This window comes from Zingiber officinale, chromosome 9B (genome assembly GCF_018446385.1).
Source record: "Zingiber officinale cultivar Zhangliang chromosome 9B, Zo_v1.1, whole genome shotgun sequence".
Classification (NCBI taxonomy): domain Eukaryota; kingdom Viridiplantae; phylum Streptophyta; class Magnoliopsida; order Zingiberales; family Zingiberaceae; genus Zingiber; species Zingiber officinale.
In genome coordinates, this window is record NC_056003.1 from 103,330,781 (window position 1) to 103,346,335 (window position 15,555).

General features: G+C 34.5%; 1 protein-coding gene across 1 annotated transcript; it reads left to right on the plus strand.

The window, feature by feature from the left end:
- Nucleotides 1-2,757: 2,757 nt before the first annotated feature.
- Nucleotides 2,758-15,142, plus strand: LOC122022606 (probable E3 ubiquitin-protein ligase ARI8). The gene is made up of 15 exons (XM_042580637.1): nt 2,758-3,227; nt 4,058-4,182; nt 5,540-5,642; nt 5,780-5,870; nt 7,584-7,756; nt 7,885-7,989; nt 8,062-8,150; nt 9,646-9,753; nt 9,841-9,931; nt 10,034-10,123; nt 13,269-13,316; nt 13,484-13,555; nt 13,625-13,724; nt 13,805-13,931; nt 14,556-15,142. Exons 1-15 carry the CDS (start codon nt 3,066-3,068, stop codon nt 14,833-14,835), a joined length of 1,764 nt encoding a protein of 587 aa, XP_042436571.1. The 5' UTR covers nt 2,758-3,065; the 3' UTR covers nt 14,836-15,142.
- Nucleotides 15,143-15,555: the final 413 nt, after the last annotated feature.

Below are 15,555 nucleotides of genomic sequence, written 5' to 3' on the forward strand. Positions count from 1 at the left end.
AGATCTACTGGCCTAGAGATATGGACACCAGATTCCTTCCATTTTCTTTTACAACACAACATTCAACTCTACTGTAGCATTACCAAAAGAAGGCTGACCGATGGACCACTAAACGATTGGCTAGTTTTGCTCTGACCTCCAGAGCTTACAGGGCCTCCTTAGCCAGATCACAATAATATACAACCCAAGGGCAATATGCAAAAGCTTCTACAACAGGCTATGAGGCCCACAATACTGCCTCTAGATATCCAACCCATCTTCAAGAAGCCCAAGGAACAAACTCTACTCCCTCATTGGATTTTGTCAGTAAGCACAATCTCGCCAACATGATGGAACCATAGGGACCTACCCTATTGTCCTTCACCACTATCCAACCACTCTTTTCAGTCCACTACTCTCCACTTTACAACTCTTCTTAGTCCTTTTCCACTGTCCAACCACTATTTTCAGTCCACTACTCTCCACTTTACAGGCCCTCTTCGTCCTCTACTACTTTTTTGCAACCACCACTCTGAGTGGAATTGTCAGACTCTCACTTTACAGCTACTCTCTCTAGGGCTCTCTGGGCCTTTCTCGAAAGGCGCTGATGAAGGGTTCCTTCTCCACGAAGGAACTAACCCCCTCTTCTCTCCCTCTCCTATAAAAAGCCCTCACCAGCCTTGGCTTCGCAGACAACAACCCTCTTGTTATGGAAGCAAGTTTTCAAGTTTCAAGCGTCAAACTGCAACCTCTAGTTTTTATTTCTGTGAGTATGTGTGTTTTTCTCCCAAGTATGTAAGCAGTCTCTATCTGTAAACATTTATGCTAATTGCGAGTCATGTACAAACAACATACTTAAATATGGCTATCAGTAGAAGTTTTTATGTACTAGTTTGAATATATATATATATATAAAAATCAATGATTTAGTTTATCTGTTTTTGTTCTTGTTCCTTCCTCCGTCCTTATCTAAGTACCCACGGGTAAACAGTAACTGTATGAGAATTCTTGCGTAAAACCTGTGCTAACTATCTAAGGTTAACGAGATAGTCCCAAAACTACCAATAAACAAGTCGGGGTTGCAAGTATATTATTCTCTACAGATGAGGCTCACTGGAAGGAAGAACAACAGAAAAAGAAGATAGAAAAACTACTATTTTTAATTTACTATTCATAATTACTGTTAGTCACCAGTTACGGTTCACAATTACTGTTTTAAAAAAATATATAGAAAATAGTGGTTTAAGAGAATTAAGTGGGTAGGTCATATATATATATATATATATATATATAGGGGGCCATACTCTCTTTGCGCAATTCAACACCTTTGATGAGCACCTGTGGCAATTGCCTTGTACTTAATCGAATTTCATTCAACTTCGCTCTTTAATCCGATTGGAAGGGAGACACGTGATGATATTTGAGTTTATTTCCTTTGCAGCCTATCTCATTTTCCAAGCTATCTTGACTCATCTACACCCTTCTCCGAGCACTTCACCTTTGTTCGATGACATCCCTGTTCGAGTTCGGGAAGGCCTCTTAGAATCTTCAATCCTGAACACTCAGTGATCGCTCCCGAATGCTTCTGACTCATTTGTCTCATGCCCCCGAGCACCTCAGACATGCCAATTCCCTCCCCTTAAGTACTCAACCTTTGTCCAGTAATGCGCCACTCGAACTCAGGAACGCCATTCGAGCTTAGCCATTTCGGAGACCATAGTAACCTATACTTTCTTGGGAGAGGAGGAGTTCTAGTAAATGACAAATACATATTCATGATTCATGATCATTATCTATGAAAATTTTTATGAATAATTCATAATATTTTATTTATAAATATTAATAAATTGAATATGTTTAATTTTGAACTTATTTATTAAAAAATTTGTTTAATAAGTTGGGATTTTCTATTTTATTTTACTTTCATCCCGTCTATTAATTTTGATTAACACAATTACTATGATTAACAATCAGTAATGAAATTTCAATTATTGTTAAACTTCCATCCATCGGGTAAATTATCCCAAACTCTTCATAAAATGTTTCAACTTTACTATCAATCCCTATGTCAGAGAATATTTATTTAACTCTCTAATCCACACTAATTCATTATCTGTGCACATATTTCAAAAGATTGTTAAAAAAAATCCAAAAGAAGATATCATTCGTCCAAAAGGAGGTACGATTTCTTTTAAATTTAGTATCATTTAAATTCAAATATAGTAGACTACCTATATACACAATTTTTAGATACATAGTAAATGTAGGTATAAGAAGTTGATAGTGAGGTATAATTCTTCATAAATTCAGTATTATTACTATGCACATATTTTTAGGTTTGTGGCAAAATATAGATAAAAAGTCCATAGTAAAGTATAATTCCTCTTAAATTTACTATCATTTAAATTAAAATATAATATATTTTCTATCCAATTGAACACTATCTATAATAGATTAATTAATATCATTTATATATATATATATATATATATATATATATATATATATATATTTTATTAGGTACAAAATATTTAAAATCAAATATATGTATAGTTTAATTAGATATAATTATACAAAATTTGTACAAATAGTTAATTAAGTGAATTAATAGGGATTAGAAAGTTGAAACAAATGTTATCTGATATAAGGATCGATGGCAAAATTAAAATTTTAGGATAATTACCGCCATCCATCCCCTTCTCAAATATAAAAGAGCAGGTCATGTTAATAGAAGGTGTTGCCCTCGAAAATAAAAAAACTCCCCCGTTCTCTATGTATTTGACGGTCAGCAAAATGATTTAGCTGGACAAAAGAGGAGAGGTAGAGATGCCACCTCTCCACACGAAGGAAAACACGGCCAAATCCCCAACAGCAACACCAACAGCAACAGCAACTAGGGATCGTAACATTCCTTCCTTCTCTAACCCTCTCCCGTCTCCCCTCTCTCCTCCTCCACGACCTCCCCTTTCTCCTCCCTTCGATTTGATTGCTATCCTATCAGTTCTGATCGGTCCGGGGCCATCCAGCTGAACTTTAGGGTTCCTGGTGCGATTGGGCTGGGGGGTTTTCGGGGTCCGCGGGAAGTGATGGAGTCCGAGGACGACATGCATGACGCCAATGACCTGGAGTCGTTCGACGACGATTTCTATAGCGGCGACACCGGGATGGGGAGTGATGACGGCGACGATTTCGATTTCGTCGACAACGAGTCGGATGGCTCCGAGGACATCGCCTATCACCGCCAGCAGGTGACGGAATCAACTGAAATGACTTTCTGTTTTCTACCTTTTTTGAACTGTGGTGCTTCGATTGGTTGCCGTGAAGTTAGTCTTTATTTGTCTTGCGGAAGGAAGGGACCTTTTCGTTGCCCACTGTCGGATCGATGGCATACTTTCTTCTTAGATCAGATCGGATCGAGGACTGGCTGTGTTGGATTTAACGGTTTGAATTTACGGATAAGAAACTCTTCCCGTTTGGAGAATGATTTTCTTAGTGAAACTTGTTTTAGAAAAAAAAAAAGTTCCTTTTCAGCCGCAATGTGTTTATATTGTTGTAGATTTTCATGGAAATAAAGTCAATCGTGTTTGTAACCGAAGGCAATGCCTCTTCCCACCTTGTATGGCATCTGGGTAGATTAAGACTCGCGTTTCTTTGATTTGCAATTTTTGCACCTCTGCTTTTTTAGTAGAATACACTTGATGAAGGAAATCGTGCTTTCTATCAAATTGCCATTTGTATTTTATTGGCTTAATGTTTGTTTATATGTGGAAAGTGCCTTGGAATCATCTTCCAAATGTGAAATGCCCATGTATGATGTAGCTGGGGAAATGTTTGACTATCTTCATGTGTTTGAGCAGGAAGTCCCTCATAATGTTGAATATCTGCATGTGTCTTATATCTTGGCGCTTTTAAGTATTCATGTTCACAACAGCAAACATTGTAATGAAGTTCATTCATTCTTTAACCAACATTTCGAAGGAATTCCTTCAAGCCTACCATGACTTTTGTTGGTGTGTTTCTACCATTTATTTCTTACAACTATGCGTTTTTCTGACAAATCTATGTTTCACATTTGTAGCAAAACTATACTATATTAAGTGAAGCTGATATAAGACTGCGCCAGGAAGAAGACATTAGTAGGGTATCAACTGTGCTTTCAATACCAAGACCAGATGCATGCATTCTTCTACGCCATTATCACTGGTAATGTGTATGTTCAATACATTCTTTGAAAGTTTCTTTTCCTTGTTAAAATCAGCTGTAAATATCATCAGTTTTCTGCTAATATTCTATAATTTTGTTGTCATGCATATGTAGTACAGCTCCCAATACTTAGCTCTTGGTTTGGAAATTAGCTCTTGATTGAGTATGACAGCCTTCTATCTGATGTAATTTCCCGTATGGTCAAGATGGTAGTCATTAAAAGCATCCTTTCTATACTTCCCAAGTATTTATCTGAAATTGCATAGTCTTTGAATTGCTTGCTGAATACTATAGTTTTTAAAAAGATGCATAATTTTCATTGTATGTATCCCTTTTTAAATTGTAGATAGGGGATACATTATGTCTTGCACAATTTTGATTGCCCAATAGAATAAGGTGTAATTAAAACTTAATAAGACACCAAATTTTTAATAAGTGATAGAATTGGAAATTTTCTGTCAATTGGGTTGTTCTTGCTGTTGGTGCTGCATGGTGAATTGGGTGAAAACAAGCGGGAAACTTTCTTCTCTTTGTTGACTTTTGTAATTAAAATAGAGATTTAAAACAGAGAGGGGAGGGAGGAAGAAGAAAGAGAGCAGAAGAAAGGGAAAAATAGAGAGGAAGAGAAAGAAAGGGGAAATAAGAAAAAGTGAGTTCTTTCTTATTTTGTTTTTTTCTTAGTGTTTGATGAGTTGCAATATTCAATGAGATCATCTCTCTCTGTGGTTTTATTTCAGTTAATTTATCAGTTTGGCCACCTTATTAAATGTTATAATTCTTCTCACAGTGGATTTCTCACATTTTGCCCTGTGCTTTTTTACCATTCATCTAAAAGGGGTTCCCATGTAAATCTTATTGTTATGATTTTATATACATATATTTTATTGTGCTTTTATGTTTTCTTGTTTGTGAATAGGATTATTGAAGGAGAAATACTTCTCATTTAGAACCCCAACAGGATAAACCGTAGAATATAATGCTAAATTCTATTAATTTAGAGGTGCTGCTATTTGACTGGGGCTCGCTGAGAATTTCATTTCATTTTTCTTATGCTTCTTAAACGCTATCTAATTTTTGTCCATGATACAGTTGTCAGTAGAACACGCCATGTAATCCAATGGTTGAATGTATGTGATCGTGTCAGGTATCCATGATAGAATATAGTTGTATCGGACTCTCCCACTTCAGGAAAATATTTCTTATCTTTATTCTTTGATCCTTCTATTTATACCTTTTCATGGACTATTATAAATTTGTTAACTCTTCTCCATATTGTTGCTCGGTATTGTTTTTACCAGAAACATTTTACTTTTGTTTACACTTCAATTTTCTTCTGTGTCAACCTTTTCTTCTGCAGGAGTGTTAGTCGAGTGAACGACGAGTGGTTTGCAGATGAACAACACGTTCGAAAAATTGTTGGTCTGTTGGAAAAGCCAGTCAAAATGCAGAACCATAGAGAAGTTAGATGACTTTGCAATTTACGTTGTTACTTTTTATTAATGTCTGTTGAAGATGGAGTTTTTCTATTTGACGGACTAGTGCAATTAATTTTGACTTTTCTTGGTTTGTTATTCATGAACATCTTTTATTGTAGCAGCTTACTTGTGGGATTTGTTTTGAGAACTACACTCAAGACATGATGACTTCTGCTGCTTGTGGTCATCCTTTTTGTGGTACTTGCTGGAGAGGTAAGTTGGTTCCTGAGAATAGTTCTAGATATCACAGTTTTAGTTCATAGTAATCTAGCACTGCTTTCACCTAACCCCATCACTTTCTGATAATAGGTTCTTGAATCTATTAAGTGATAAATATATATTGTTAATAAGAGGTAGAGAAAAGTTTTTTTGGTTAGGTTTATTTCATTATTTTCTGGATAACATCAGAGCAGACTATCTTTTTGTTTCCTTGAACAAATGCATTTTCAAAAGAAAATCAAACTAATATAACAGCTATTTAACATATGGAGCAAAAAAGAAAATGGAAAAATCTAATAATTACAAAGATTATGATGCATTATATTGCTTATTATTAAGAACATAATACATAATATTTAATCAAAATATTGTAAGTGCTTTTTATTAAACAGATTAATAAAAAATTACAATTTTCGGAATATTAATTGAATAAATCTGATTATTAATTAATAATGCTTTTATTAATTAATTGTCCTCCTCAAAAGAAATAAAAGCTCCCACTTTGGCACGTTAGTAGAGCCCCTCTCCTCTACATGAGACGCCCGCTTTGCTCCTTTAAACAATATTTTGATAAACTGTTATTTTAAAGACATTAAGATACAATTAAAAATTAATAATATCTCTTAAATAGTATAATCATTTAAATTATCAATTAATAGTTTATGTTTGCCTTGTATTTCACATATTATTATTAATAGTGTGCATAATAGATTTTATAAAAATAAGTTTTAAATTATTATTTTCAAGTATTATTAGCATTTATTTTTAAAACTAATTAATGATGTACTAATCAAACTTAATGCTGATTATAGAGTTCAGATACAATTAATTTGTAGTCAAACAATTTTATTGGAAAGATTTATCAAACACTATTGTTGTTATTTAAATATTGAGCAGCCCTTCTTTAAAATTTATTGCTTAATTATTTATTAAATATTAATAAAACCTAAAGTCTACAACATTGGCTCTCATGCAATTTGTCGACCACCACATCCTCTACCTCTTCTCTGCTTCACATATGATCAACTGAAGATTAGGCCAACCTGCGCCGGTTGTCCTCTGCCATCTACAACCAAATGGTTCTCCATGACCTTTCCTCTAATGTTGCAGGCGTTCAATGGCTCATCTCTTCTCTCTTCCCGGTTTTTATTGTTGCTGTTTTTGTAATGAATCAGCTGGTTCTTCAAATCTTGCCTGACTTCATCATCCTTTTTCCATCGCTTTCCACCAATTTCCACTTTTTTTCTTCTTTCCTTTTCTCCCTTAGTTGCTGTTCTTGTTTTTTTGCTCATTCATGATTTTGAAATGATGTCTGAAATTGGCTGTTCTCGAAATTGGCTATGGCAGATTCTGATCCAACTTGGCCAATCTTGATCAGAATCAGATGAGTTTTTCAATTATACATTTCTGATGTACCTACTTCTTATTCTGGATACTATTTATGACAATTTGTATCAGTGTTGTCTTTCAATTTAGTAATTCATTTACTAACTTGGCAGCAGTGAGGATATGATGGTAACAGTGTACCAGTAGTTAACTTATCTGACTCTTCAGAAGTAATGCTCTAGCTTTTTGTTTATCTACGTGGTAAATCACTAGAAGAAAGAACTACTACAGATTCTACAATATTGCTAAGTTTTGTTTCAGATGACTTGAAAATTTTATTTTACCATGTGAAAAATCATTTATCTCTTCTTTCTAATGCAGGTTATATTGGCACGTCGATAAGCGACGGCCCTGGATGCTTAATGTTGAGGTGTCCAGATCCATTATGCAGCGCCGCTGTTGGTCAAGATATGATGTATCTATTGGCTAGTCATGAAGATAAAGAGAAGTATTCTCGCTATCTTCTTAGATCTTATATTGAAGATAATAGAAAGGTAATGTTTCAGAAACAAGTGATATATTACAAGATATTTTCGACTTAGCTCTAGATTCACATAAGGATGAAAATATTGTGAAAGAAGATTTATGGTTGATCTGCATTTTCATAATTTTCCTCATGCAGACAAAATGGTGCCCTGCACCTGGTTGTGAATTTGCAGTTGAGTATGTAATTGGCTGTGGAACCTATGATGTTTGCTGCAATTGCTCATATGGCTTCTGTTGGAATGTAAGTATTCTGGATACTTGGATTTTATTCTATTTTTATCTACCTTTGCATTGCTGAAATGAAAAATCGCAGTGCACCGAGGAAGCCCATCGGCCAGTTGATTGTGATACAGTGGCAAAATGGATCCTGAAAAACAGTGCTGAATCTGAGAATATGAACTGGTAGTTATGATGAACAATTTATTTTTCTCTCCTTTGCTGCATCTTCCCTTATGTTTATAGTAACTTGAGTTGATTGGTTAACTTGAATGGCCCCCTTATAAGTATTAAAAGTTCTGCACATATATCTACTAATTTCTATCCCCCCATCTTATTGAGGCAACTTACCCATCTTACGATAATTACTGAAAATACCACAATTATCTATTAAGATGTGCCTTATTGTCAAAAACTAAATTAAATTGCCTTTTCAGGTTCATGAGGAATGTTCGATAATGATCTTGTTGTCCAAATAATTCCATACCATGATGTATCTCATATAATAGTAATCAATGAAAGAAAATACTTGTACAAATCAGTGAAGTAGCTCCATCTCCAATGGTACAAAATTTTGAAGCATTAGAATATTTTTGGCACCATTCTTGAATTTTGCTGCAAATATAATTATAACATTTATGGCTTGCTTCCACATAAATAAGTAGCTGTGCACTAGCCACAAAAAGGAGTTCGATGAAATATAGAATAGAGATATACAAACAAGAACCAACATATTTTTCTCTCCTTGTACTACTTCTTCCCTTATGTTTATAGTAACTTTAGTTTATTGGCTTACCTAAATCATCCCCTTATAATATTGAAAGCTCTACATGTATATATATATTAATTTATCCCTCATCTCTTTGGGGGCACTTTTACAAATCCCCAATTATCTATTAAGACGTGCCTTATTGTCAAAAACTAAATGAATTAGTCTTTTCAAGTTCATAAGGAAAGAACACAATTCTAAACCCATTGATATCATAACTAACATATAGGCAAAGAAAACCCATGCAAAATGATTCTAAAACCGTTGATACTGTAACTTAACTAATATATTGGCAAAGATGGTATCTGCAACTTGATTCTAAAGTCATTTATGTTGTAACTTAACTAATATATGGCAAAGATGTCACATGCAACTTGGATTGTTATATTTAATTTACAGGCAGAAGTATAATAGGTCTTATAGTTAAATATTATGATATACTGAATCCTCAAGTGTTTCTATTTTAACGTTTAATCCAATATTTCAACTTTGGATAGGGAGAAGACTAGGAAGATATCTGACTTTGGTGTTCATTCTGTTCCTTTCCTTTCATTTATTTCATAGGAGGCATGAAGGAAGGATGTGAACCTACAATTTTGGCAATAACTTACAATTTTGGCAATAACTTTTAAAATTCAAACTCCTTATCTATGCTACCTGGCACTTTTTAATTCCCCCATTTTTTAGAATAAAAAAAAAACTTATTTAACGTGTACAGCAACTTTTTCATGGAGCATTGTAACATTATCTTTAACAGTCGACACTATAGTTGTGTATTGAATGATATTTGAGTCTCATTTTACCTTTTTAAAATTCATGTTTAATTGGGTGCCCATAATGTGTATTTTCTTTCACAAAAATGTGTTATCTTATTTGTTGATCAAATTGTAATGTACTTGTTTCCATTTCTAGGATATTGGCAAATTCAAAACCCTGTCCTAAGTGCAAGCGTCCAATCGAGAAAAACCAAGGATGCATGCATATTACATGCACACCTCCTTGTAAATTCGAGTTTTGCTGGTACAAATCTTTGATATTCACAAACTTAGCATGCTCATGATTTTGTTCTATTTCTCCAGTTCTTTTGTATGATGAACGCTGTTGTAGGTTATGTCTTGGTGCATGGTCAGAACATGGGGAAAGGACTGGTGGTTTTTACGCCTGTAACCGTTATGAAGCTGCAAAGCAGGAAGGAGCGGTATATTTTAATTCACAGGGTTTACTTTCTTTATCACTGTGAAATAGCTTTCACAATCTTGACAATTTGGATTTCCTTTTTTGGCTATATGACTGTTTTCAGTATGATGAATCTGAAAGGAGAAGAGAAATGGCTAAAAATTCTTTGGAAAGATATACTCATTACTATGAACGTTGGGCAACTAATCAGTCAGTACGTGAGCTTTCAATCTTCAATCCTTTTAATTAGTTATACTCTTCTACTTTTGCGATAGAAGTGGTCCAAACATTTATTTTACTTAGAACATATTGGTTGCTGATACTGATAATTAGTTGAGATTGAGTTTTGCATATTTGTTTTTTATTTTACCTCCATTTTAAAAAAGAAGTCTAAGTCAAATAAGAATGATTAAGAGTGCTTCTTTTTTATACTACTTGGTTTCGGAAACCTAAATACTTATCAATCACATGGATATAGAAAAAAATAGGATTTTTTTTTATCTTAATAAGAAAAGGAGAGAAAAGATACCTATTTAATGTGAGTAAACAAAATTTGTTTTCATAAATACATATAGAATTTGTGGAAAGCCATATTCTAAGAATGTCATATGTACGGTTTGGAGGGGATCTTTCATATTTTTTGAGATCCATCCTATTATATGGGGGTTAAAAAGCTAAAATAAGGAATTCGTCTTTACACTAAAAAGAGAGGGGAGGGGAAAAGGGGAGAAACAATGACATAGTTTGGAGACAAGGAGATTCATAGATACATATAAAATTTGTGCAAAGCCATATTCTATGAAAGTCGTATGTATGGTTTGGAAGGGATCCTTCATATATTTTTAGATCCATCCTATTATATGGGGTTAAAAACCTTAAATAAGTAATTCGTGTTTACACTAAAAAGAGAGGGGAGGGGAAAAGTGGAGAAGCAATGGCATAGTTTGGAGACAAGCAGATTCTCACTTCTTGTGACTCATCCTTTGATTTTTTTTATGGATCATGGGGAGTGGATGAAACACTAAAAAATGATATGAGAAGAGGAGATGCATCTGCTCAAGCATCAATAGTAAAGAGGAATGATGCTAGAATTGGATAAAATGAGATGTACACAGGATAATTGTGCTAGTCTAAGTTTTGCACATCTCATGAAATCAATTTCAACACTAAATGCCGCAGGAGCATTATTTAATGTCTTGAAGTAATCTCTATAAGATGCTTTAAGAGCAAATATGCACATATGATGTATGAAGCTAATGTTGACATTAGAAGGTGTAACCATGGAATCAGATATTGAGTCGTGCAGGTTGGCGTGAGTAAAATTTACCATTTCGTCCACCGACCAGCATCAACATGGGTGTGGCAACCTCGCGAAGGTCTCCGTGAGGTTACGAAGCAGATTCTCACTTCTTGTGACTCATCCTTTGAATTTTTTTATGGATCATGGGGAGTGGATGAAACACTAAAAAATGATATGAGAAGAGGAGATGCATCAGCTCAAGCATCAATAGTAAAGAGGAATGATGCTAGAATTGGATAAAATGAGATGTACACAGGATAATTGTGTTAGTCTAAGTTTTGCACATCTCATGAAATCAATTTCAACACTAAATGCCGCAGGAGCATTATTTAATGTCTTGAAGTAATCTCTATAAGATGCTATAAGAGCAAATATGCACATATGATGTATGAAACTAATGTTGACATTAGAAGGTGTAACCATGGAATCAGATATTGAGTCGTGCAGGTTGGCGTGAGTAAAATTTACCATTTCGTCCACCGACCGGCATCAACATGGGTGTGGCAACCTCGCGAAGGTCTCTGTGAGGTTGCGAAGCTATCACAACCTCACAGCTTGGCCATGAGGCTGATTGACAATGCTGCTTATTTATTTATTTTTTTCTTTCCTTTTTGTATATATATATATATATATATATATATATATATATATATATTACTTTTTTACAATTAATTCCTTTCTCTCCCCTTTCCCTTCCCCATTAATTTCCCCCCCTCGCTAAATATAGACTAAGTATCTTTTTAAAGATGTTAGAGATGGATTGTTAGGAAAAATAGAAAAAGAAATTAATGAATTAATATATTTTATATTTAAAAAAGTACTAAAACCTTATCGGCATAGCACGATAAGGTACTGAAATCATATGGTCCAATCATAAATTGAAACTCTAACACAACTCAAAATTTTAAACCTTGGGTGTAACTATACGTTTTAGTCACTTATATTTTGTAACTTGTTGCTCTAAAATTCTTATGTACTTTATAATTGTATAAGCTTATATTTGAAGGTAAACAAATTAAGTGGCAGATTGTTATAGGTTTGAAACTTATTCAATTTGTTCTTGAAATATTTTGAATTATCTAGAAACATGTGGAATATCACTGCGACATGTTACCAAAATTGGTTTGTTTTGGCGAGAGGTTGAAATTTGTCATGGAATGTTACTTTGAACTTTGTCTATGCTTCTTTTTTATTTTTGACAAATTACATATACCGTTTATGTCTTTTTTAAAAAAAATAAATTTAAAATTTCCCCATGATTGGTTGGTCATTAGCTTGGTAACTGTTTGACCATGACAACGACATGATGTCGCTAACACATCTCTAAGAAGTATCTAAGATTTAAAACAACTAAATTTACAATTATATTTAGATTCAACGTTTTGCAAAAGTAGTCAACACCACTTAGTGGGATAAGACTTGGATGTTATTGTCATTGTTTTGCATAAAGTGATGACATTGTGCTAATATCATGTATTTTTGCTATTTTTTGTATTTTTTATCTATCATCAAATTAATAAAATAAAAAATGTGATAACACATGCCATTTAATCTATTTTGTATCCTTAATAATTACTACCCTTATGTTTGTATCCTAATGTATTTTAGTCTTTAAATGTTACTTGCTAGCAGCAAATGTGATGTTCAGTCATTTTTAAATTGCAACTATAGTTTTAACTTTAAAGGTCTAATTTCCAAATTGATGTGTAGCTTATATACCACGTGAAGGCAAATCTACACAATCTTCTGCAAATGCTATCTGTGGCTATCTATTTGTAGGCAATCTTCTGCAAAGCCTTTTATGAGGGAGAAAGATTTTAGTTTTTAGTTCTAGATAATATATTTCCATGCTTTATTTTACTAGATTGTACTTTCATTATTCTCATTATTTGTCAGAACTCCGTCTGGTAAAATAGCACTTGATTTTATTGCATGCTCCTGAATCTTGAATCCCTTAATTCTGGTTTTATTTCTCTTTTTGTGCAAGTTGCTTTCTCTTGAATTAAATACTATATCTCTCCAAATTGCTACCTAACGTAGATTCTTTTGTTATTTTCAGTCAAGGCAAAAGGCACTGTCAGATTTACATAGCATGCAAAATGATAAGGTAAAGAGTTGATTGTATTGATAGGGTTGTAGTTCTGAAAATATATTTCTAACTGTTACCATGCTTATTGAAGTAAGCAGCTTGGAGGTGGCATTTTTTACTTGACAGTTTTCTCCACTGTGCTTACTTGTAATACAAAACCTTTATAAGAGTTTCCTATGTTTCAGCTTGAGAAGCTGAGTGACCGGCAAAGCCAACCTGAGTCGCAGCTCAAGTTTATCATAGAAGCCTGGTTACAGGTAAAATTAGAAATGGTGTCCAGTTATATCTGTATTGTGTGCTGACATACCTCATGTCATCAATATTAGATAGTTGAGTGTAGGCGGGTGTTGAAATGGACATATGCCTATGGTTTTTACCTTCCTGAGCATGAACATGCAAAGCGGCAGTTCTTTGAATATTTGCAAGGTATGTATGCATCGACCATTTCTTTCAGCTTGAAAATACATGTCACTACTGAACTAATTTTATGTTTATTTCTTATTTAGGTGAGGCTGAGTCTGGATTGGAACGTCTTCATCAATGTGCAGAGAAGGAGCTCCAAGTATACCTTGATGCAGAAACTCCAATGAAGGATTTCAATGATTTCCGCACTAAGTTAGCTGGCTTGACGAGGTACTTCTGTTTAAGTCTCATATATAGGCAAATTGGAGTTTGGCTTACTTCGACCTCTGCAAACTTTGGCATTTAATATATCACTTAAATTGTTGTATAAGTTGCTCTACGTTATAAAATTACATTAGGATTCTTGAGTAGCAGAATTCATTGTGTATTCTAATTGCATGATTCAATAATTTTGTCATGATATCATATTAGAGATTTCATAGGCTGTGCATAAAATTGACAAGTACCTAATTGACTTAGTGGGGCTGAAAGGGAAATGTCCCTTTTCTCCTGTAGTTACTTCTACATGACACTGAACTGGATGACGTGATGGTGTAGGTCAATAGCATATTGTGGGTATTTGCTTGATTTCTTGATGTTAATGCACACCTATTTAGCAATGCATTGTGCATTGTCATTCATTACTCAACGGGACACCCAATTGCATTTTAGTACCCTTTTTTTTTCTGAGTTGCTTTATTGCTATTCTCATCTCACGCCCAGAGTCCTCCAAATTCAATGGGACACTCATGCACATTTTAATTCTTTATTTCCTATGTGAGGATCATATCTTATGATGCATTCTCTAACGACAGTTCTTATTTGCCTTCTGTTGTTGTCTCGCTCAAATTTCAGTGTGACTCGCAACTACTTTGAAAACCTAGTCCGAGCCCTGGAGACTGGTTTGAAGGACGTTGGTTCTTCCAATAGCCAGGCCACGTGCAGTAAAACTTCAAGCTCTAAGGGTTTGGGCTCAAAAGGAAAGGGCGGCAAGTCTAAAGCAACAGGAAACAGCTCCAGATTAGCTGGTCCCAGTCACAGCTTGGATGAGGACAATTTCTGGTCCTGCGATCACTGCACCTATGCCAACCACAAATCCGCCAAGGCATGCCAGATGTGCGAGCATCAGCGATAAAACACTGTGAGAGTGCCTTCCCAATGCCACTTTCATCTGTCTATAAGGAAACATTTCAAGTTATTCGGTTGGATCTGGTTCTGTGAGCATTCCACAGGCTAGTGCCCATGATCTTTTAGGTTATTTGCACATTGCAAGAAGGGCTATGAAATAACAGGAAACATACTAGGAGGAGAGGAAAAATGAGACAAAGAAAACAGTATCTTCCTGTACGTTTGTTAAATTATGTGCTGATAGTTTCATTGCATGTTTATTGTATATTATAGATAATATATATGTATATTTGCAATGGTGCCTCTTTTCTAAACACACTTTGTTTTCAGAGTGCGTTTGGCTCGTGTTAAATTTTTTTTACAAGTTGCTAATGCTCGGCCATGAAAAATTTATCTAGTGGAGTTAAACTTCACTGCTAAGCAAGGGGAATCACCCGGACGAGAAGCTAGGGATGGTTATCCATTGCCCACATTACCTGAAAGCACCCTGACGAGCATCTTTTACTATTTCTTCTCCTACTTGAATACCCACACTTGGACACAAACAAGAAGTTTGTGTGCAAATAACACCTCTTTATCTCTTCTACTCACACCAATCAAACCCTGAGATGACCACTCACATGAATCACTTCCAAGTTTGTATAATTCATTTCATTTCAAATGTTAGATTAATGTTGCATGATTAAATAAACTTCCCATCATCATGTTCCTTTACACCATATGTCAA

Excerpts from the sequence above, each read along its gene's own strand:
- LOC122022606 (XM_042580637.1), top strand. The coding sequence starts at position 3,066 with ATGGAGTCCGAGGACGACATGCATGACGCCAATGACCTGGAGTCGTTC. Across the intron at positions 7,757-7,884 it reads ATATTGAAGATAATAGAAAG|ACAAAATGGTGCCCTGCACC; the intron begins GTAATGTTTCAG and ends TTCCTCATGCAG. Across the intron at positions 10,124-13,268 it reads GTTGGGCAACTAATCAGTCA|TCAAGGCAAAAGGCACTGTC; the intron begins GTACGTGAGCTT and ends TGTTATTTTCAG.